Source organism: Lepidochelys kempii, chromosome 8 (genome assembly GCF_965140265.1).
Source record: "Lepidochelys kempii isolate rLepKem1 chromosome 8, rLepKem1.hap2, whole genome shotgun sequence".
NCBI classification, from domain to species: domain Eukaryota; kingdom Metazoa; phylum Chordata; order Testudines; family Cheloniidae; genus Lepidochelys; species Lepidochelys kempii.
Genome location: NC_133263.1, coordinates 36,793,111 through 36,816,078, shown reverse-complemented (window position 1 = coordinate 36,816,078; position 22,968 = coordinate 36,793,111). Strand labels below are relative to the sequence as shown.

The window sequence follows — 22,968 nt, the reverse complement described above, 5'->3', positions numbered from 1 at the left end:
ACCTCCCTCCTAACAGCCAAAAGGCAGTAGTAGCCCCAAGGAAGGGGACTAGAACCCAGGCCCACGCCTCTCCAGTGCTGTCCTCTTTCTCTGTATGGCACATACAGCTGACATTCTCCCCTAAGGCCACCTGGTTTTGGGGCAGTTGGTATGGGATCTTGCAGCCTGCTATGAGTGGGGGGAAAACTCCTGCAAGGGTTTTGATTTAATAGTCCAATGAATAACAATCAAAGCTGTTCCACAGAAATCCATTCACACAACCCCTTGTTTAAGAATAAAGAAAAGGAGTACTTGTGGCACCTTAGAGACTAACCAATTTATTTGAGCATAAGCTTTCGTGAGCTACAGCTCACTTCATTGGATGCTGTAGCTCACGAAAGCTTATGCTCAAATAAATTGGTTAGTCTCTAAGGTGCCACAAGTACTCCTTTTCTTTTTGCGAATACAGACTAACACGGCTGTTACTCTGAAACTTGTTTAAGAATATTTCTCAAGCTACAGTAGAACTGCCAGCTGGCTGCAGAATACAGCATTAATGTGCCACGGCAATGCAAAGCCATGGTGCAGAAGCCAGGAATGAGCAGGAGACGGTCTGGAGAGGGTTCCAAAATGTTTACCTCGTTAACAGGAGGCAGACCTGCCTTTAAACACGTGCAGTATTCACGGACGTGGGGGTCTTTAATGGGTGTTGGCAGTGGAGGGCAATTTGGCCTACCACAGGGAGAAAAGGTGTGGGAGATCCAGGAGAGGTACAGAAATGGAGAACCAGGATGATACAGGGTTTTGGGGCTAGTTCTATAGGAGGTGTTCAGAAAACTAAAGTTATGCTCATTAGAAAAGAGGGGATTCCAATCAGACATTATGGGCGCAGGGACTAAATTTGGAGTGACTTGACCAGGTCATTCTCTTTAGTCCTGCAGTCAGTCCTATTGAACTGTCTTATGGTGAGCGGGCAGGCGATACGGACTGCTAGCAGTCGTACTGTACCATCTTCTGCCGAGCAGCCATGAGATGTGGATGGCATGCAATCCTTCTGCACCGTCTGCTGCCAGCCAAAGATGTAAAAGATAGATGGAGTGGGTCAAAACAAGAAATAGACCAGATTTGTTTTGTACTCATTTGCCTCCTCCCCTGTCTAGGGGACTCATTCCTCTAGGTCACAGTGCAGTCACTCACAGAGAAGCTGCAGTGAGGTAAATCTAGCCATGTATCAATCAGAGGCCAGGCTAACCTCCTTGTTCCAATAAGAACGATAACTTAGGTGCACCATTTCTTATTGGAACCCTCCGTGAAGTCCTGCCTGAAATACTCCTAGATGTAAAGACACCCCCTTTGTTGATTTTAGCTCCCTGAAGCCAACCCTGTAAGCCATGTCGTCAGTCGCCCCTCCCTCCGTCAGAGCAACGGCAGACAATCGTTCCGCGCCTTTTTTCTGTGCGGACGCCATACCAAGGCAAGCATGGAGGCCGCTCAGCTCACTTTGGCAATTAGGAGCACATTAAACACCACACGCATTATCCAGCAGTATATGCAGCACCAGAACCTGGCAAAGCGATACCGGGCGAGGAGGCGACGTCAGCGCGGTCACGTGAGTGATCAGGACATGGACACAGATTTCTCTGAAAGCATGGGCCCTGACAATGCATGCATCATGGTGCTAATGGGGCAGGTTCATGCTGTGGAACGCCGATTCTGGGCTCGGGAAACAAGCACAGACTGGTGGGACCGCATAGTGTTGCAGGTCTGGGACGATTCCCAGTGGCTGCGAAACTTTCGCATGCGTAAGGGCACTTTCATGGAACTTTGTGACTTGCTTTCCCCTGCCCTGAGGCGCATGAATACCAACATGAGAGCAGCCCTCACAGTTGAGAAGCGAGTGGCGATAGCCCTGTGGAAGCTTGCAACGCCAGACAGCTACCGGTCAGTTGGGAATCAATTTGGAGTGGGCAAATCTACTGTGGGGGCTGCTGTGATGCAAGTAGCCCACGCAATCAAAGATCTGCTGATATCAAGGGTAGTGACCCTGGGAAATGTGCAGGTCATAGTGGATGGCTTTGCTGCAATGGGATTCCCTAACTGTGGTGGGGCTATAGACGGAACCCATATCCCTATCTTGGCACCGGAGCACCAAGCCGCCGAGTACATAAACCGCAAGGGGTACTTTTCGATAGTGCTGCAAGCTCTGGTGGATCACAAGGGACGTTTCACCAACATCAACGTGGGACGGCCGGGAAAGGTGCATGATGCTTGCATCTTCAGGAACTCTGGTCTGTTTCAAAAGCTGCAGGAAGGGACTTTATTCCCAGACCAGAAAATAACTGTTGGGGATGTTGAAATGCCTATAGTTATCCTTGGGGACCCAGCCTACCCCTTAATGCCATGGCTCATGAAGCCGTACACAGGCAGCCTGGACAGTAGTCAGGAGCTGTTCAACTACAGGCTGAGCAAGTGCAGAATGGTGGTAGAATGTGCATTTGGACGTTTAAAGGCACGCTGGCGCAGTTTACTAACTCGCTTAGACCTCAGCGAAACCAATATTCCCATTGTTATTACTGCTTGCTGTGTGCTCCACAATATCTGTGAGAGTAAGGGGGAGATGTTTATGGCGGGGTGGGAGGTTGAGGCAAATCGCCTGGCTGCTGGTTACGCGCAGCCAGACACCAGGGCGGTTAGAAGAGCACAGGAGGGCGCGGTACGCATCAGAGAAGCTTTGAAAACCAGTTTCATGACTGGCCAGGCTACGGTGTGAAAGTTCTCTTTGTTTCTCCTTGATGAAACCCCCCCGCCCCTTGTTTCACTCTACTTCCCTGTAAGCTAACCACCCGCCCCTCCTCCCTTCAATCACCGCTTGCAGAGGCAATAAAGTCATTGTTGCTTCACATTCATGCATTCTTTATTCATTCATCACACAAATAGGGGGATGACTACCAAGGTAGCCCAGGAGGGGTGGTGGAGGAGGGAAGGAAAATGCCACACAGCACTTTAAGCACAGCACTTTAAAAGTTTACAACTTTACAATTTATTGAATGACAGCCTTCTTTTTTTTGGGCAATCCTCTGTGGTGGAGTGGCTGGTTGGCCGGAGGCCCCCCCCCCCACCGCGTTCTTGGGCGTCTGGGTGTGGAGGCTATGGAACTTGGGGAGGATGGCAGTTGGTTACAGAGGGGCTGCAGTGGCAGTCTGTGCTCCAGCTGCCTTTGCTGCAGCTCAACCATACACTGGAGCATACTGGTTTGGTCCTGCAGCAGCCTCAGCATTGAATCCTGCCTCCTCTCATCACGCTGCCGCCACATTTGAGCTTCAGCCCTGTCTTCAGCCCGCCACTTACTCTCTTCAGCCCGCCACTTACTCTCTTCAGCCCGCCACCTCTCCTCCCGGTCATTTTGTGCTTTCCTGCACTCTGACGTTATTTGCCTCCACGCATTCGTCTGTGCTCTGTCAGTGCGGGAGGACAGCATGAGCTCGGAGAACATTTCATCGCGAGTGCGTTTTTTTTGTCTTTCTAAGCTTCACTAGCCTCTGGGAAGGAGAAGATCCTGTGATCATTGAAACACATGCAGCTGGTGGAGAAAAAAAAAGGGACAGCGGTATTTAAAAAGACACATTTTATAAAACAGTGGCTACACTCTTTCAGGGTAAACCTTGCTGTTAACATTACATACATAGCACATGTGCTTTCGTTACAAGGTCGCATTTTGTCTCCTCCCACCGCGTGACTACCCCCTCAACCTTCCCCCCTCCCTGTGGCTAACAGCGGGGAACATTTCTGTTTAGCCACAGGCAAACAGCCCAGCAGGAATGGGCTCCTCTGAGTGTCCCCTGAAGAAAAGCACTCTATTTCAACCAGGTGACCATGAATTATATCTTACTCTCCTGAGGATAACACAGAAAGATAAAGAACGGATGTTGTTTGAATGCCAGCAAACATACACTGCAATGCTTTGTTCTACAGTGATTCCCGAGTACGTGTTACTGGCCTGGAGTGGTAAAGTGTCCTACCATGAAGGACGCAATAAGGCTGCCCTCCCCAGAAACCTTTTGCAAAGGCTTTAGGACTACATCTAGGAGAACCGCAAATGCCAGGGCAAAGTAATCCTTTCACATGCTTGCTTTTAAACCATGTATAGTATTTTAGAAGGTACACTCACCAGAGGTCCCTTCTCCGCCTGCTGGGTCCAGGAGGCAGCCTTGGGTGGGTTCGGGGGGTACTGGCTTCAGGTCTAGGGTGAGAAACAGTTCCTGGCTGTCGGGAAAACCGGTTTCTCCGCTTGCTTGCTGTGAGCTATCTACAACCTCCTCCTCCTCCTCATCTTCTTCGTCCCCAAAACATGCTTCCATATTGCCTCCATCTCCATTGAAGGAGTCAAACAACACGGCTGGGGTAGTGGTGGCTGAACCCCCTAAAATGGCATGCAGCTCATCATAGAAGCGGCATGTTTGGGGCTCTGACCCAGAGTGGCTGTTCGCCTCTCTGGTTTTCTGGTAGGCTTGCCTCAACTCCTTCAGTTTCACGCGGCACTGCTTCGGGTCCCTGTTATGGCCTCTGTCCTTCATGCCCTGGGAGATTTTGACAAAGGTTTTGGCATTTCGAAAACTGGAACGGAGTTCTGATAGCACAGATTCCTCTCCCCAAACAGCGATCAGATCCCGTACCTCCCGTTCGGTCCATGCTGGAGCTCTTTTGCGATTCTGGGACTCCATCATGGTCACCTGTGCTGATGAGCTCTGCATGGTCACCTGCAGCTTTCCACACTGGCCAAACAGGAAATGAGATTCAAAAGTTCGCGGTTCTTTTCCTGTCTACCTGGCCAGTGCATCTGAGTTGAGAGTGCTGTCCAGAGCGGTCATAATGGAGCACTCTGGGATAGCTCCCGGAGGCCAATACCATTGAATTGTGTCCACAGTACCCCAAATTCGAGCCGGCAACGTCGATTTAAGCGCTAATCCACTTGTCAGGGGTGGAGTAAGGAAATCGATTTTAAGAGCCCTTTAAGTCGAAATAAAGGGCTTCATTGTGTGGACGGGTGCAGGTTTACATCGATTTAACGCTGCTAAATTCGACCTAAAGTCCTAGTGTAGACCAGGGCATAGAGTGGATGGTCATTAGCATTAAGGGCTAAATCCTGCTCTCATTGAAGTCAATCGGAGTTCTACCCTTTGTTTTCAAGAGTGGGTCCAGGAACTGATCCTATGATAAACCCTATGGTAAACCTTCACCAGTCATCTCATCTGGAAAAGGACTTCAAAGCTCTAACCTATGACTGGCATTTCTATTGTTGGGCAGCCCATTGTGTGCCAGCTGTAGGGCTTTAGTCTGCCAGCCCAGCTAGGGTGCTGGTGCTCTCCTCAGTCATCTTTGCCACAGAGAGCTTTTCACAGATCATAGCCATAAGAGATGGAAAAAGACCAATAAGTCACCTTTTCCACGCCTTGGGGCTAGTGCAGAATTGTTCCCCACTGTGCATTCTTCAGTCTTTTGTCCAGTCCAGTTATAAATTGCTCATGACTCAAGCAATGGGGTTTCTATTGCTTCTCTTGGGAGACTATGCTACAATGTTATCGAATTTGCTGCCAAGAATTTTTTTCCTGCTATTCAGCTCAAGTTTTCCTTTCCTCCTCAGGAAGCACTGTGTGCTGGAGACAACAGGATCTGTGCAGTGTAGCAGAGGGACAGGCAGCTAATGCTGATGGGGAATAGAGAAACAGGGATAGGCACCTAGGAAAGTTGGAGCAGTTATTGGGGAGGTTATAGGTGGGTTTGACAGTTGCGGATGGACAGCTTAGAGATCACTGTAGTTTACAGGGAATGCACGTACTTGCTTACAGTGTTTGATACATGACGATGCATGTCATTCTCTCACCTTTTCCAGGCCTCCTCAGAGCTTCTTTCACATTTGCTCATCTCCCCACTTGTGTTACCTGCGTCTCTCTCCAGATCATTCATCATCTGGATAAACAGGACCAGGTACACCAATTCCTGAGGTGCTCCATGTGCCACTTCCTTCCTACTACCTCTGTAACCATCATCCTCTTTGGCCCATGGTATTAAATCCTTCCCCTGTTGTCTATTTCACCAGCTCAGTACCTTCTCGGCATCTACAGGTGTGTAGGTATTTGATGTTTAAAAGGTCTTCTGGAAAATAAAAGCTGCGTCTATCTTGAGCTGTTTTCAAAAATCTCCCTCTGTTGCCAGCACTGGGGGTCTGTATTGGTGCTATAGCAATGGTGGGAGAGCTGGTGGAGACTAGCTGCTGGCATTTAGCTCTGAGCAAGTGTAGCTGATACAGTGGTAAAAGCACCTGCACCATGTCCACACTAGGGCTCTTGTCATTGCTATCACTAGTGGAGCTGCACTGACAGTAGTGAAAGGGTGATAGATTCCCATCCAAACTGTCGTGTGGACAGAAGATCTGTGGAATTCATACATTAGGCCATGTCTACATAGCAAAAATAACCAGGTATAAACCAGGCTATTATAACATGCTAATGGCCCAACCTTATTATGATTTATCCTTTACCGTGTGGACAGAAAGAAAATATCATAACCATGTTGTAGGCCACCGTATCTATTGGGGTTATAGGATGTGGTATTCTTCCTTATGTATGTTTTAACATGGCTGGACTATATTCATATCCAAGAGAGAGCTGGATACATTTCTGAGTGTGATTGTATGATGGGGTTACTTGTGATGGTGGGGGGCAGGGCTCAGAAGCTCTGGGGCTCACTTCTTGATGTATGTCTTATGTTCCTAAAAGCTCATGCTTCAGGGCTTCAGCCAGCCACCAGCAGGGGTCATTTGTAAAGCACTTCAGTATCTGTCTGGATGAGAGGCCCTGTATAACTGCAAGGTATTAATAATCATCATCAGTCTGCCTCTGTTTTTAGCTACAGTTATTACTTTTTGACCTGTTGCCTTAGTTGCACATATTCTTCTGGCCATAGGGATCTTCTCTCTGGGACTGGCTGGTTGCCCTCACTCTCCCTGGTGAGTAATGAGACAAACAGCTCACATTCACATGTCATACTGCGCCGTGTCTGTTACACAGCTTTAGATCATCTGAATCAATAGCAAATGCTCCCCCTAAGGCATGTGAAAGGGTGGTTTACTTAAAAAGCGAAGCAAATCCAGTGCCAGCATTCTGGCTAGGAGCAGCCTCATCGGGGTTTGTCAGTAATAACTCCCTTCCTGGCTCTAAATATTTTTCTAGAGGTGGCCTCACCTGGTCACCATTATCAAAAAGGAATTTTGTTGCTAACAACATTCAAACAAAGCAGCTCTGGTCCTCAGCACAGGGGAGCTATTTTGCAGGGCTCTTTGCATTGCACACCACCTTCAAGGAATTCAAACTGATTGATCAATAGTCCGCTTCAGAGCTCTGTCACTCCACATGGCCACATGATTCCCACGTTTGACTCTTCAGCTCAGTATGTCAACCCCCCTGAGAAGGCAGGGAGCAACTCTTATAAAAAAGTATTCCACTGTTTCCCAGTAATCACCACACACATTGCAGTAGCCCTGCTGGACAAGATGTGCTTTGGCCCAGCAATGAGCAATTCTGTAGTTCATTGATAGAAGGCGGGGAGTGTTCAGTGACTAGTTCTGAGGTTGTACTTCTTTGGGAGGCTTTTCAGTTTTTTAAAATCCCACTTGTATGCAGCTATACTGCTGGTGAAAGGTGCTGGGCTGAGAACCCTGCACAGGACCTGAATAGTGTGGGCAGCAGAGGGCAAACACTCCAGCCCTGTCATGCCAAGAGCCTTGACCCTGACCTGGAAGGCCTCCTTTAAGTAGTATCCCTGTGACTTTTTCAGTTCTTGGCTCTCAGCTGAGTCTACCAATAGGAATGGCAATTTGTCCCTACCATAGCAGTGGTTTCTGTGATGTGGACACCTGTCCACAGGGAACTAGATTAAGACCTCCCTATTTCTTTAAATTAAGAAAGTTGCTGGCTGCCTGCAACAGCGAGGCAGAGATCCTTTCAGTGAAATTTTAAATGGGTAAAGGCAAATACACTTTAATACGATGGCCTATTAAACTGATGCATGTAGTTAGGTAAGTTTTCAAAAAGGCTGGGAGACACTTTGTAAAAAGAACAGCCATTTCTATGAATAACGTTTGCAATTACAGTAAATTAGAGGAGCTGTCAATCCTCATGTTTCACTGCCTGGTCAGGAATAAATTTCTCCGGGTGGTGTAGTATTGCACAAATTATCAAGTGCATTATGGGTGGTTTATATCTTCTCTTGCTTGGGGTATAAGAACCTAGATGGATCAGGCATTGGCCAATGCTTCCGTTAAAATAAATGGAAGTCACAGGATTTTGGAACATCTCAAGATTAGCCCCGTGATGCTTTACATCAGTGGTTCTCAACCAGGGGTATGTGTACCCTTGGGGATAACCAGAGGTCTTCCAAGGGGTACATCAGCTCATCTACATGTCTGCCTAGTTTTACAACAGGCTACATAAAAAGCACTACAAAGTCAGTACAAACTAAAATTTCATACAACTTGTTTATACTGCTGTATATACAGTGAAATGTAAGTACAATATTTATATTCCAATTGATTATTTTATAATTGTATGGTAAAATGAGAAAGTAAGCTATTTTTCAGTAACAGTGTGCTGTGACACTTTTGTATTTTTATGTCTGATTTTATAAGCAAGTAGTTTTTCAGTGAGGGGAAACTTGGGTGTATGCAAGACAAATCAGACTCCTGAAAGGGGTACAGTAGTCTGGAAAGATTGAGAAGCACCGCTTTCCATGTTTAAAGCACTGCACCAACATTAAGTAACTACTGAGAAGTAGTATCACAAACCATTCAAATGAAATCCTACTGCTCAGATTGCAACTGATCACTATGTATGCTCTAGTTCTGTATGCTCCCTCACTTGTGGCTCAGATTATGGGCAAATAAAACTGCATCATAACCTCCAATGAGAATTAACACACAACAGTCACGAGTGAACTGATCTGAATTCCTTGTCAATAAGACTCTCTCAATAGTGGCTTCTCTTTGTTTCACCCCTCTTGTCATTCCTGTGAAGTTTTCCAGTTTATTTAAGCCAGATCCTACCCCCTGACGTCAGTGGCAACACTCCTGTTGACTTTCACAGGAATAATCCCTTGTACGCCCAGCTCCTTGGGCAAGGGCCTTATCTTTGTATTAGCTGGTGAAATGCCAAACATACCTGTAGTGTAATAATGCTTATTAATAACAATGCATACAGTCACATGATATTGTTTCTGGTCCCTGATTGGTTGACCTACAACTACAGGACACATGACCACTCACATTGTGTGATGAGATATCCTTTATGTTTTATTTGGTCTGTTGATAGTTTGCACGGTTTGTAATCTGCAATTTCAGCCATTCATCTCAGTGAGCAAAGCTTGGGTCTACCACAAATACAATTCTGCAATGGCCTGGCTAGCATATATGGGCACCACTTTCTAAGGGATAGAGTTAGAAGAACTGCTCGACTGTGTGTCAGAGACCCCATACTGCAGAGAGCTACGGGTGATTCTCCTTTAGCTCAGATGGCAGCAGGTGGTGGATCTGGGTGGTATCCCTGCTGTACTGCAATTCTGGTTGTCAGTAGCCCAACAGGGACGTGGGCTTGCCGGTAACCCTCCAGGACTGTCTTGGAATCCCCGTGGGTCGCTGTCCAGTGTGTGTGATGGGGGGCGCAGAGGCGCACCTCTCACTGCGCACGCGCACTGGAATGGGTCCCCCCTGCCGTGAATGCGCACGCGCAGGGGCTGGCAAGATGGCGGCGCCCGTGGACCTGGAGCTGAAGAAGGTACCGGCCGGGCCCGGTTTGTAGCGCTGCCTGCGGGGGGTGGTGAGCGGAGCCTCCTTCCCTATAGCCTGGGTGGCTGCAGGAGAGACGGCCGTAGCAGGGCCCTGCCGGGTGTCCCAGGGTTGGCAGGAGCCAGGCCCCGCCGCCTGGGACTTGCTGCGCCGGGGAGAGCCCGGGGAGCTGTGGGAGCGTGGGCACCTGAGAGACTCCCCCACAGGCTCCAGACAGACACTCGACCTAGCTCCCTGCAAAGCTCGCCCTCTGTCTGGCCACAGGGCTGATCCCCTCCCATTGCTGCTGGGCTGGGCAGGGCACGGCAGGGTGAGCTTCCCTAGCCCTGACCTGGAGGGAACTAGAGCTGTTAGGGAAGGGAGTGGGCGCTGGGAGGTGGCAGGGGAAGGCTTGGAGAGCAGATAGAAGTGAGTCAGGCCAGGCATCCACAGTGAAGAGGAGCAGTCCAGTGCCCTAGAAGGGAGGCAAATCACTAGGGATAAGTCTTGCTAGACAACTTAAAAACGTGTATGTGCGCCACACAGGAGGGCAGATCCTTGATCTGACAGTCTGTCCCCAGAAGCTTGTCTGTGTTTGGAATCCCTGGTGTCATTATAGCTGAAAGAGGCAGTTCACTTTTAAACCCTTGCACGCGAGTTAGCTGTTGCTGAGTTTTCTGAGTCCAAAATGAAAACAGCTGGACCATGTCCACAAGTGCTACTTATTACTCCTGGACCAGTAAAACTTCAATTACCTGTGCAAAAGTTATGATGTTCAAGGCCAAAATTTCCATAATTGTAACTTGCCTGCTTTTTTCATTAGGCTTTTACTGAACTGCAGGCCAAGGTTATCGACACACAGCAAAAGGTGAAGCTGGCAGATATACAAATTGAGCAACTAAACAGGACGAAAAAGCATGCACACCTCACTGATACGGAGATTATGACTCTGGTGGATGAGACACGCATGTATGAAGGTGTAGGGAGAATGTGAGTAACTTTTTACCAATTATGATGATGAGATTATGGCCACATTCTTCCAAATTGCCAATAAAACTTGCTGTAATGGCAAGTAAATTATACTACTTTTTGAAACATTTCTTTTTTTAGTCAATGATAAAGTGTCAGGTTTGTAAATATTAGCTGCCTTTTGCATACCTCTGATCTGCCATTCCTCTACTCTCCTCCTTCAAAACTTATCTTCTTTCAGGGCCATAAACTTTAATTTCCCCCTCATAATAATTCTGTGTGTATGTGTGAATGTAGTGTCCAAGGATGGCAGTTAGAGCTGTGTTGGCCTACACAGGGGAAATTCTCCCTTGGCTGTCTGCAGGGCTTTTGTGTCTCCTATAAGCTGCTGGAGCAGCACACAGGGCCTCCAGCAGAGAACAGATGCTCTCTCATTGTCACTTATTTGTATGAAAAGTATTCTGGCTTTTTTGTATCATACTGTGTTTAGGTGTTTTATAATCCTATTTTTAATGATCATTTCAATGGATCTTCAGTAAGAGGGACTTACTGCACTGTAATTCCCAGGATCAACCTTCTAGGTACAACGTTTGCTACTCACCAGTCTTCTGGCATAGTTTATTTCAAAGAGTGCTTATATATTTTTTGTTTGCCTTTGCTCATGCGGATTACAGTCACATTTGGGGTTTCATGAAAGTTTATAGACTCCACCAGCAGAGCTTGTATACCTTACAAACCTGTTCAACTTTAACTGCCTGATGAAATATGTATTTGACTCTAAGAATTGTATGTTTCCTAGTTTAATGCATTCATTCAGGGGTTATCATTGTCCAATGGAACTGAAATGGTGACCTGTTCATTAACATGTTAATTAAAGTTCTATGAAAGATGTTCCCTAGAATCTTTAGAGAACCAAATGAAGCGAACTGGATGCCAGAAAGTTGTTTGTCCAGGTGCACTGTGGCATATGTTAATTCTAAAACAATACTAGGAAAGGAGGAAAATATAACCTTTCTGCGTTGAACTGTCTTCAAAAGAAACATAGCTTAAACCAGCAGTTCTCAAACTTTAGGAACCCAAGGACCCCCATTTTGATTTAAAATTTTGCCACGGATCCCCGGGCCCCACCCCTGCCCCATCTCTTCCCTGCCTCTTTCTGCCCCTCCCCCTTCTCCCCTTCCCTCCCAGTGCTGTTCCCCGGTGTGCAGGAGGCACTGGGAGGGAGTGGTAGGAGTTGAATTGATCAGCAGGAGTTGAATTGATGACCGTGGACCCCAGGCTAAGAAACGCTGGCTTAAACTAAACCTAATATGTATTTTGATGGAATGCTAATGATACCTTCCTATTGTAATTATGATACTGTCTTGTAAAAGGCTACATGAACTAGTCTTTAAGCTAATAGTGTATTCTTACTGGATAAGTGTTGTGCTTAATGCTCTGAAAGGAAAAGACGGACAAAGGTTTGGGAGTACTAAGGTTTTTCTTTCATGTAGTGTGTCAGGTAATACCGACAAATTGTTTGGGCCCACTTGAAGGGATGTTCTGTATCTCGTTTCTAGGGGTCCAGTATACTGTACATACTGTCTCTTTTTTGTTTTCTGTAAACTGCCAATGAGTATTTTATTCATGCAGCTGAATTTAATTTTGAGGTGTTACATGAGGGTATTATTGACTGGCACCTTCAAAGGAAATTGATTTCAGTCCCCTGCAAAGAGGCAGAGAAGTGAATGATACAGCCTGTAGGCAGATCAAAGTCATAGAGCTTAAGGCCAGAACAGAGTAGCAGATCATCTAGTCTGACCTCCTGCTTATCACAGGCCAGCGACACACCCAAAAACTAAACCCAACAATCAAAATTAGACCACAATATTGCAGCCACAGAAGACTAATAGGCCACAGGCAGAGAATAGGTGGGACCAAGATGCAGCAATCTCAGAGTCCACTACAATGTGAAGTAATTAAGTGAGATATACCCAGATAATTTTGTCACGTGACCCACACTCCCTGCTGCAGGGGAAGGCAAACCTCCAAGATCACTGCCAAGTTCCTGACATCACATATGATCAGTTAGACCCTGAGCAGGTAAGCAAGAGAAGGGTTTCTTCTTCAGAGCAGTGAGACACTAAAACAAAGATAAGATGGCAAATGTATTGCCCTTTAAAACAATACCTGGAGTGTTTGTCTTTTGTTTTTTTCCCTTTAATGTAAAAAGCAATTAAGGTTCCAGTATCCGTATCAATTCCTCTGCTTACTTTCTTGTCCATCTTCCACCTATAGTCTAGAGACCCCTTTCTCTCTGTGCACCCTTGATTACCCTGTGGGCAGCAGGCACCAGAGTAACCATCTTTCTGTGAGCTTTACTTCTGCTTCTCTACCTATGACCAAGAGAGTGGTGTTTGGCCCCTGCTGGACTCTCTGTTTGTACCATAGAATATGCATGTGCCATCTTATTTATATTATTACCATCTGTATTATAATAGTGTCTAAAAACCCCAACCAAGATCAGTGGCCCTGTATAAGCCACTGTGCAAACATAGAATAAGAGACAGTTCCTTCCCTGAAGAGTTTACAATCTAAATGGCTTCCAGCTACCCTTAATTCCCTGAGTTCAGTTTCATGTATCCTCAGGGAATTTAGTTGAACCAGTATCACCTGTTCTGCTATGTTGCTGGTGGCCAACTACCTGCTATCTCTGAAATTTGTTTTTCATGCTGACAAAGCTTGGATCCCTTTCCAGTGTGAGAATTACACCCCAATGACACAAAGATCTTCCTTTAGTCCACATTGGCCGCTCCTTGATGTGTGGTGTGTTCCCAGTTTGGGCTGGAAAGGTTGGCATGGGTTATATCCTCATAACTAAAGAGCCTGCTGTTGAAATTGAGGATAGACTTGTGGTAGTTGGTGGTTACCAGGGCTTGGTAGAGGTGAGTGAAGATAAGGAGTACAGCTAAGGTTGGCATTGGGACCTGAATTGTAATTTATCAGAATTTTGAGCCTGCAGTATTTTGTAAATCATGTCTGTTGTTGTTTTAAAGGGCAATATAATGTGAACTCTATTTGCCTGGGAATATGCTATACTAGAGTTTTATCGTAGAGGAACTAGCAACTTTGTTCTGTACTGCCTCCCTACTGTGACGGGAGAAAGTGGTCCTGAGGATGATTCTTTCCTTCTCACCTAGTTTTATGTGAAGGGATACCATCAACTTGAAATCTAATCAGATTTAAATAGAAAAGGGAAAAAAAGTTAAATAGTTGCAGGTATTGCACCTGGCCCTGAGTCCCACTTTGGGTTTTTATGGTTTCACAGTTGCATCTTCTATATTGTCGCAATATTTTTTCCTTCACTGTCGTTGTTTGTAAAAAACCCATGCAAATAAGGGGGCGACAGGGGAAATAGCAACACAGACTGTCCGTAGACAAGCACTGTCAAATGCACAAAGAAAAGACAATGAAAAAAGAGAAATTTTACTTCTAATCTCTCATGGCATAATCTCTCCTATTACTTGTAACAATAATAGGCAAACATTTTTCAGGGTGATAATATTGATGGGGAGTCCCTTTAAATCAGAAGTACGGTAGTTGGTTTTTGCTCTAGTGTGCCCTCTGGGGCAGAGCACAAATGAATTTGTTTGGTTTATTTATACAGAATAATCTTTCCAGAGTTATGATCCTGTCTTCATCCTTAAATAGGATCTCAACCTCTCCTATGCTTCATTAGTTATAGGAGTTTTGACACTGTATTGTAGTGGCTTGTAAAATGGAAGGTAGTTTTAGTTTGGGATGGATGATAATTGATAGCTCATTCCACTAGGAACCACTAGCATTCTCTTGTAACCTACTAACACTTTAGTAATCCTCATGTTAATGGCTTGTATGAATGTTTGAGTCTGCTGCTGTCTCAGAGATAGTGGGGCCTGCCCCTTTAGCTCAAGCATTAGAGACTCATGCTTTTAGATACAGACATCCTGGTTCAGTTCTTACAGATTACTTGACGGTGGGTATCGTTACACTCATGCACTTGAAGGAGGAAGACTTTAGCAGAAGTGGTTTGCAAAGTGGTGATCTGGTTGCCTTTTCCAATAGCTCTAGGCTAGATAACATTGTCACCAAACACCCAGGCAGTTCTAATGCTCAGACTCCTTAGGGTGGATTCCTTTATTTTCCTCATTACTTTTGCCAGGAGGAGCTATTTTTTAAAAAAACAAAAAACTGTTCTGAAATGGTAAAATCTGAGACTGCTATAGTGGGATTTAATCTCCCCCTCTACCACCACAACAAAAAATCTATCTTGTGTTACACCTGTCAGGAACGCCTCCAATTCTGGACTAAATCTGTGTTCTTGTGAGTTGGGATCAAGACCTGAGGTTTTAGTCTGCTTGGCACCTGCTTCTACTGTAAATAGTTGTATTTGTTCCATTTGTTTAGTTGTGTAGTTGTTGGATGTAAGAGGGAGCGAGGCCTCATGATGATTTGTGGTTTCCTACTGCCGCCTATCAGTACAGGGATGTTGTGGACTGTGACCTGTGTTGCTAACCAGATGAGCTTAGAATGGCTACTCTACTGTGTTCTGTACTATTTGGAGCTTTGGCCTGCTTCATTCCTGGATATGAATTGCAGTAATCAAGCTTGGAGGTTGTGAGTGTGGATCATTCTGTCGCCAGGTCTGTGTCTGATCAAAAGGGGCATGATCTTCTGGCTGATTTCATTAGGAAGTATACATGGTTTGACATTCAATAGCATCGAGGGATCCAAAGAGGCTCCAAGCTGTACACTAACGTAACTGTCTCAGGATGAGGACAAATATCCTCCACAGGTGGGGATGTTACAGAGGAGGCAGGTTTTTCTGAGTGATTCCTTCTTCCTACTAATATCACCTGAGTCTAGCTTGGTTTTAGCTTTAGCCAAACATTGTTTGCTCAGGCACTGCTTATGTTAGATATAAAAGTTATGTTAGACATAGCTGGATATTATCTTCATGCTGTTGGCAGTTCAGCCTGGATTGTCTCACCAGGTTCGTGTAGATGTGGAATAACATGAAGACAATTGAATCTTGCGTGAACACACTGATGAAGGTTTTGGACGTGGAGAAACAGTTGCCCATTATCATAGAATCATAGAATATCAGGGTTGGAAGGGACCTCAGGAGGTCATCTAGTCCAACCCCCTGCTCAAAGCAGGACCAATCCCCAAGTTTTGCCCCAGATTCCTAAACGGCCCCCTCAAGGATTGAACTCACAACCCTGGGTTTAGCAGGCCAATGCTCAAACCACTGAGCTATCCCACCCCCGCAAATTACAGTTGTCTGGGTTTGATTTGAGCCATTTCAGGTCATTACATTTCACGTCTGCATCCTCTTGGAGCTGAGCCACCAATGTTTGGTGAACATCTGTAGGGAGCGCTACAGAGATATTCAGCAGGAGGAATATGGGTGTACTTTTGTTGTTTATGGACAGATGAAGTTACATGCCAGAGTAACAAGTGATGTGTCTGGCCTGAAGCCTGACTGGAAGGGATGCAGGATACTGGCAATTGGAAATTGAAGCTAGATAAATTTAGTCTAGGAATGAGTTGCAAATTTTTAACAGTTAGGGTAATTAAACATTGAACACTTTACTTGGTTTGTAATGGATTCTCCATCACAGGAACTTTTAAATCAAGATTGGATGTCTTTCTAATATATATGTTTCAATTGAAACAGGAATTAATTCAGGGAAATCCTATGGCCTGTGTTATGATGGAGAGATTATTACAATAGTCACTTCTGGTTTTATAATCTAGGAAATGTAAGGTGGCATTAGAAGTTGTTTTTTGCCAGCTTCCTTTTCTAAACAAGCTAGTGAAGGAGTTTAGACATTGGGAGGAATTTGTTTGTGAGCTCTCTAGCTTCACATTATGGTTTCTTCAGCACTGGTTAGAATATTGCATGTCTTAAGGTGGGTGGTAGGTTACTTTAATAATTTTTTATCAAAGGAGGTGTGGACAATCTCTAAATCAAGGTCCTGGGTGCCCTTTACTCCCATACCCCGGAAAGGGTGGGGGTTCAGAGTCAGTTTCGGACTTTAATGTCATCAGTGCACCTGTGACTAATTGTATGAATGGCCAAATTATTGGAAGTAGGCTGTTTCTGTTCCTATGCTTAGCTTTAATAAATTCAAAACCCAGCTCACTCACAGAACAGTATTTTGACTTTTTGTCTAGAAAAATCTTTCAGTGTTTGCCCAGTGTATGTGTATAACTTAGAGATTTAAAAAGCATTTTACTCTAGATCTCGGTTATACCTGTGTGAAATGCATGCTGCCCCAGAAGGCAATCAGTTTAATCTCTCACTTCTTCACGAGCACTATATGAATGAGTATTATGGTTTTTACTCTCCTCCAATGTTCCCTCTAATTTTTAACAGATGGTGTGCGCAAAAAATTTCTTCTGTGCTGCCACCAAAGCGTGCGCGCAAAAAAACAAACAAAAACACGCCGCCACCGAAGCTGGAGTGTGCGTGGTGTTTCGCCATGTGTGCGGGGTTTAAGATCTGTGTGCGCGCAAACAGCTTAGAGGGAACAGTGCTCTCCTCTGCTTTGAACTTGAGCACGTTGTCTTTTTGATGCCTTTTCTGCATCATAGTAATGTGAAAGCCAGTTTGTCATTCCCAAACCTGTGTTTCTTTGTTGCAATTTATGTGTAGCGTGCAACCCACCTCTCTTCAGCGTATGATCTTAGTAGTGCTAGATTTACTTCTACTGTAGCTATTTTTGATTTAATACAAGGAAAGTCAGTGCCGCATAGTAGGAGGTGATGAATTGCTGTATACTGTAAGTTTCTGTTGCTTAGAAGATATCCCAGCCTCGTGGCATCTTGCCAAGTACATTTTAGTTTTGTTACTTCATATTCTTTTGAAAGGCTTGTTATGTAGCCTGATACAACTACCATCAACTTCTAGTTTGGCTGCTTAAGCTATTTGTGAACTGACATCATCATGTTGCTTTAAGAACTAGGATGAAAGTTTAAACTACAGAATTCTCTGTCTGAATATTTGAGACCTTTCCCTTTACATACGTCTAACATTCAGATAATTAATAGATCCAGTCAGAGTTGTAAGGGAAAGCATTTATTTACACCAGACACACTATAGGGTTTACTGCAGTTCTTGTTGCTGTGGGATGCCAAAACTGAAGTTTTTTGTCATGTATTGATATTTAGTTATTTAGGATGTGTCTCCAGTTTTACTCCTCTGACACTTTTTTAGAAGTTGTATGCCCAAGGAACAGTCTGATTATAAAAATAAAACAAACTCAATAACCTCATACAACTTTATTTTCAAGCTTATGCCCAAGAAATGTTCTGTCTGCATGGCAACTAATAATAATCTGATTTTGATCATGATTTTTGAAGTGTGGGTTGTTTTTTTTTTTTTAACCACACAAATGAAAAATGATGTTAGAATTGAGAGGTGCAAAAGACCTAGATAATCTAGTCCATTTCCCTGGAGGTTTGACCATGTTGCTACTTTCAGTGCTGTTCTTGGTGAGAGTCAAAAGTCATAAATTAGCAGGATCCCTATTTTCAGCAACTGCAAAGACAAGTCTCTGTCTCATACAGAAACACTTTTGCCTGCAGCAACAATCATATCTTTTTTTGCCAACAAAACAGTAGCAAAATCTGGCTCTTCTTGGTGACCTGTATATTCTCATTTCACAAAGAGCTGAGGGACATGCAGGGCTCAATTTACCATTTGCCTAACCCTACCTAACCCTAAGACTCCTGGCTGCTGTCATGGAGGTTTTTGTGTCTGCTACTCTTCTCTACTCCCTCAGCTTCTTGGAACTACTTCAGTGCCTACTGCTTCTATTGTTGGTAGCTTTCCCAAGCTGCAGGGTGTAGTGGACATGATTTTTATCAATTTCACTTCTGCCCATGGATTTCTGAACTGACCTGAGTCTTATTAATTTCACTCTTCTGCTTGGATAAGCTATGAGCAGCAGTAGGGGCATTGGAAGAGAATTGTAGTTAGGAAGATACCCCTGTGTCAGGTCACTTTGCAACCATAACTTTTTAAAACCATTTATATATGGTTATACCTATGTGAAATACATGCGGCCCCAGGGGCAACTGATTTAATCTTTCACTTCTTCACAAGCACTATATGAATGAGTATTGTGGTCTTTACTTTTCCCTTCTCTGAACATGAGCACATTGTCTCTCTGAGGTGCCTTCTCTGTATCATCGTAGTGTGAAAGTCAATTTGTCATTCCCAAACCTGGCTTTTCTTCATTGCAATTTATGTGTAGCGTGCAACCCTACCTCTCTTCAGTACAGGGAGCTTAGTAGTGCTAGATTTACTTCTACTATAACTATTTTTATGTCACACAAGGAAAGTCAGTGCCACATAGTAGAAGGTGATGAATTGCTGTATACTGTAAGTTTCCGTTGCTTAGAAGATATCCCAGCCTTGTGGCATCTTGCCAAGTAATGCCAAAGTGTGCATGTATTATGTGCGCGTGTATATATAAAATAGCTTTATTTCAGCAAAAAATGATGCTGAAGGTACTTGTGCTTGCCAGGGCAAGCTACTTCTGCTTGCTATTGATAAGTAGGTTTTTCATACTCTTGATGCAGGAGGTACTAGGATTTTATGAATACACCGGACCCTCGCTAGAACGCGCATCTATATAACATAAATTCGGATATAACGCGGTTGTGGCCATGGATCCCAAATTTAAGTACAGTACAATTTTTTTGAGCATAGACGCGATAAATCGACCGCTGAGTGCTCTCCTGTCGACTCTAGTACGCCACCAGAATAAGGAGTGCAAGCACAGTTGACGGGAGAGCGTCTGCTATTCACGTAGCTGAAGTTGCGTATCTTAAATCTACCCCGTGTGGTAGTGTAGACAAGCCCTAAGACGATTGCTGTAGGCCTAGAATGCCATACAAATGTAATGTAATAAAAATTTACAGGTACAGTACTGTATTTATCTTTAGAAAGTTGTCAAAAATGTTGGGCAAAAGGAAGGCTTACTCGGTGCAGGAGAAATTGGAAGCTATCAAATGACTTAAATGGTGAAACCCAGGCAAAGATTAGCCGCGATATTGGCATTAACGAGTCCACCTTTTCTGGATGGCTAAATAATGCTGACAAGCTCGGAACTAAGTTCATAACCTGGATGAAGAGCATAACCTTCAACGAAAACAAGCCCATTTAGTGAGTAGTGCCCATCTTGATTCTGCAGTGTACATGTGGTTTGTGCAAGAACAGCAGAAAGGCATTCCGATCTCTGGTCCGCTTATAGCCATGCAAGTGGAAAAATTCAACCGGGAACTTAATGGTGAATTCAGGAATTTTAAGGCGATTTCAGAAAAGTCACTGAATCTCTCAGATTGCAGTTTCGTGAGAAAAACACTCTGCTGATGCCAACGCTGCGCAATCGTACCCTGCGAAGCTGAGGGCAATTTTACAGGCAGAGGGTTACTCGGAGGAACAGGTTTACAATGCAGACGAAACAGGAATTTATTATAAAATGTTGCCTGATAAAACCCTGGCTGTCAGAACAGATGAACGTAAGAAAGAAGGCTATAAACAGGGAAAAGATCACCTTACTTTATTGTTTTGTGTGAATGCAACAGGCAAGCTTAAATTAAAACCATTGTGCATTGGAAAGTCTTGCATGCCTCGGTGCTTTCATCACTTAAATGTGAATTGCATGCCGTTTTCGTACAAGAACTCCAAAAATTCCTGGATGACGAGATTTTTGAATAATCGTTCTTCACCAAATTTGTCCCTTCTGTGCGAAGCATTTGCAGGCAAAACGCTTAAAAGAAAAGGCCGTTCTTTTGCTAGACAACTGTCCAGTGCATTCTCCGGCTGAAAGACTCAGAACCCGTGATGGTAAAATATGGGTTGAATACTTATCTAAATAGAGGACTTCCAGAATTGCTTGATCAAGGTGTTATCACCATTTTTAAGCAGCACTATCGATGGAACTTGGTATGACAAATGATGGAAAGCGAGTTGTCTGTCACCGATTTTCTGAAGAAGTTGACTATAAAAGACTTTTACATTGGCGGTGATTCCTGGAATTTTATGCGCTGAAACGATAAACTGCTGTTGGATGGTGGGACTGAGAGAGTCGTTTGGCCACCCACTCCTGGAAGAAAATGAAGAAAGCAGATCACAGTCTGATGAGGAATTTGACTTTGAGGGATTTACAGAGGAGGAAGTTGGAAGAACAGACATGGAATGGATGCAGGAGCTGTGCCAGCAACTGTCCAGGCTCGGGGTAACTGTTCTGCCATAAAATATCGAGTCCTGGATAAGAGGCGACAATGAAGTAGAAGAATTTTGTCCCGTTGCTGAAAGTGTAACGGATGACCAAATTCTTCAGGCAGTACAACCAAACACCATTCCAGAAGCTGAAGAATTGGCCTCCACTGTGGAAGAAGAAGAGGAAGATGAAATTCCAACGTCAACTGTGACCGTAGCCGGCTTAGAGACTGCTTTGAGATGCAAGACATTGAGCCTATAAAAATTATGCAGCTACGTAGTCTTTTGCAGTTTTCTAAGTGGAAGCAGCAAAGCAGCAAGAAGCAAAAGCAACTCACCGACTTTTTAAAGAAAAACTAGACTAGTTTATTGTAATGTCTACTTTAAATCTCTAATAAAGCAACATTTTTTTCTCGTTTCCTTGAAGTAGTTTATTTTCTAAGGTTTTCTATACTTAATGGATGTGACATTTACTGTATACAGTAATTTAATTTTAACATGGTCCCCGCTATAACGCAATACTTGGCATGGATTCCAAATCCCACGTTCTAGCGAGGGTCCGGTGTACTACACAAAAAAACCCTTGCATTCAAAGAACATGAAGATTGTAAAGTCAGGCACTAAAAAGCTGGGAAATGTTGGAATTAAGGTTGCCTGTGTAACCTTAATTTGGGCCCTCTTGTGCATAGGTGTCATGATACAGTCTTCAATAACATGATTATGTGCTATTTTTTCCATAACACCCTGGTGCAATCCATGCAAAGGGCAGACTTGCTCTGGGGATGTATCAGGCTTGTGTGGTAAGGCAGACTGTAGTGTGTAAGACCTCTGCTTCATTTGTTGCAGAAGTTGGAAGGTGTATTGTGTTTGAGGCAGGGGACTGCAGGAACAGAAAGGAGGGTCTCATGGTTAAAGACGGTTGAATGCCCTCTTGAGGAAATAGAATCCATTCCTTCCTCTGCCACAAAGTTCCTGTATGATGATAGACAAGTTGCTTAAACCATCCTTTTCACCGGTGGTCACTAACTGTGTGTTCCTCAATTTCTGGGTGCCCAACTTGAGAGCCTGGGGTTTGATCTGTAGAAGTGCTGAGCTCTCACAACTGCATAGAAGTCAGTGGGAGCTGTGGCTTGAAGTGTGTGCTATATAATGATAAGCACCTGAATATCAGATTTGGCGCTTAAAATTAGTTGATACTTTTTATCAGAATCTTGATGTGCCTGAGCTTCCTCTTTGTAAAATGGGGATAATACCACCCCTTCATTTCACAGGGATTTTGTGAAGATAAATTCATGTTTCTGGAGCAATTGGATATCACAGTGATGAGCGCCATAGAAAAGCCTGAGGAAATTAATAATTCTGTCTTCAGAGAAGGGTCTGAACAGTGTACTGTAAATAAATCCTAGGGCCACACATTAAACAATGAGGAGAAAACAATCTATTGAATAACTGTTCATTTAGTGAGCACCATCCATCCTGTGCACTGAACAAGGCCTGGGTCCTGTGGAAAAAAGTGTGTGATCCTGTAATTAAAGATTGTATTATCAAGCATTCACACAGAGCTGCCAAATTAAGTTTGCAAAGGCAACTTTAATTCTGGCCTGTCCAAACTTCCGAGTGCTTGACTTTGCAGTTTTAACATAGATTTGTGTGTGTGTAATTTACTAGGGTTTTAAAAAAGTAAACTGAAAAAAGAACAGTTCTGTTGTGTAGCAGCATATTGACACCCCTTCGGCTGATCAGGAGGGTTGGAACATTTATATTTACTGTACAGCCCTCTGCCCCTTGAACTAATAGTGTAACTGATAGCAATATTCATCCTCTCTGTGGTCCAGCACCACAGGAGGATGTAAGGTCCATGGATATTTACAGACAGCAAAAGAATGGTGAGGCTGGGGAATCCTGGGTTTCATTCCAAGCTCTGGAGAGATGTGGGCTCTATTGTCTACCG

General features: G+C 44.3%; 1 protein-coding gene across 1 annotated transcript in view; it reads left to right on the top strand.

The window, feature by feature from the left end:
- The first annotated feature begins 9,723 nt into the window (after positions 1 to 9,723).
- PFDN1 (prefoldin subunit 1) overlaps positions 9,724 to 22,968 on the top strand; it is a 60,329-nt gene continuing 47,084 nt past the window's right edge. The window contains exons 1-2 of the mRNA XM_073356052.1: positions 9,724 to 9,803; positions 10,617 to 10,783. Of these exons, the coding sequence (XP_073212153.1) occupies positions 9,726 to 9,803; positions 10,617 to 10,783 (245 nt within the window). The 5' untranslated portion in view covers positions 9,724 to 9,725. The remainder of the gene's footprint in view (positions 9,804 to 10,616; positions 10,784 to 22,968) is intronic.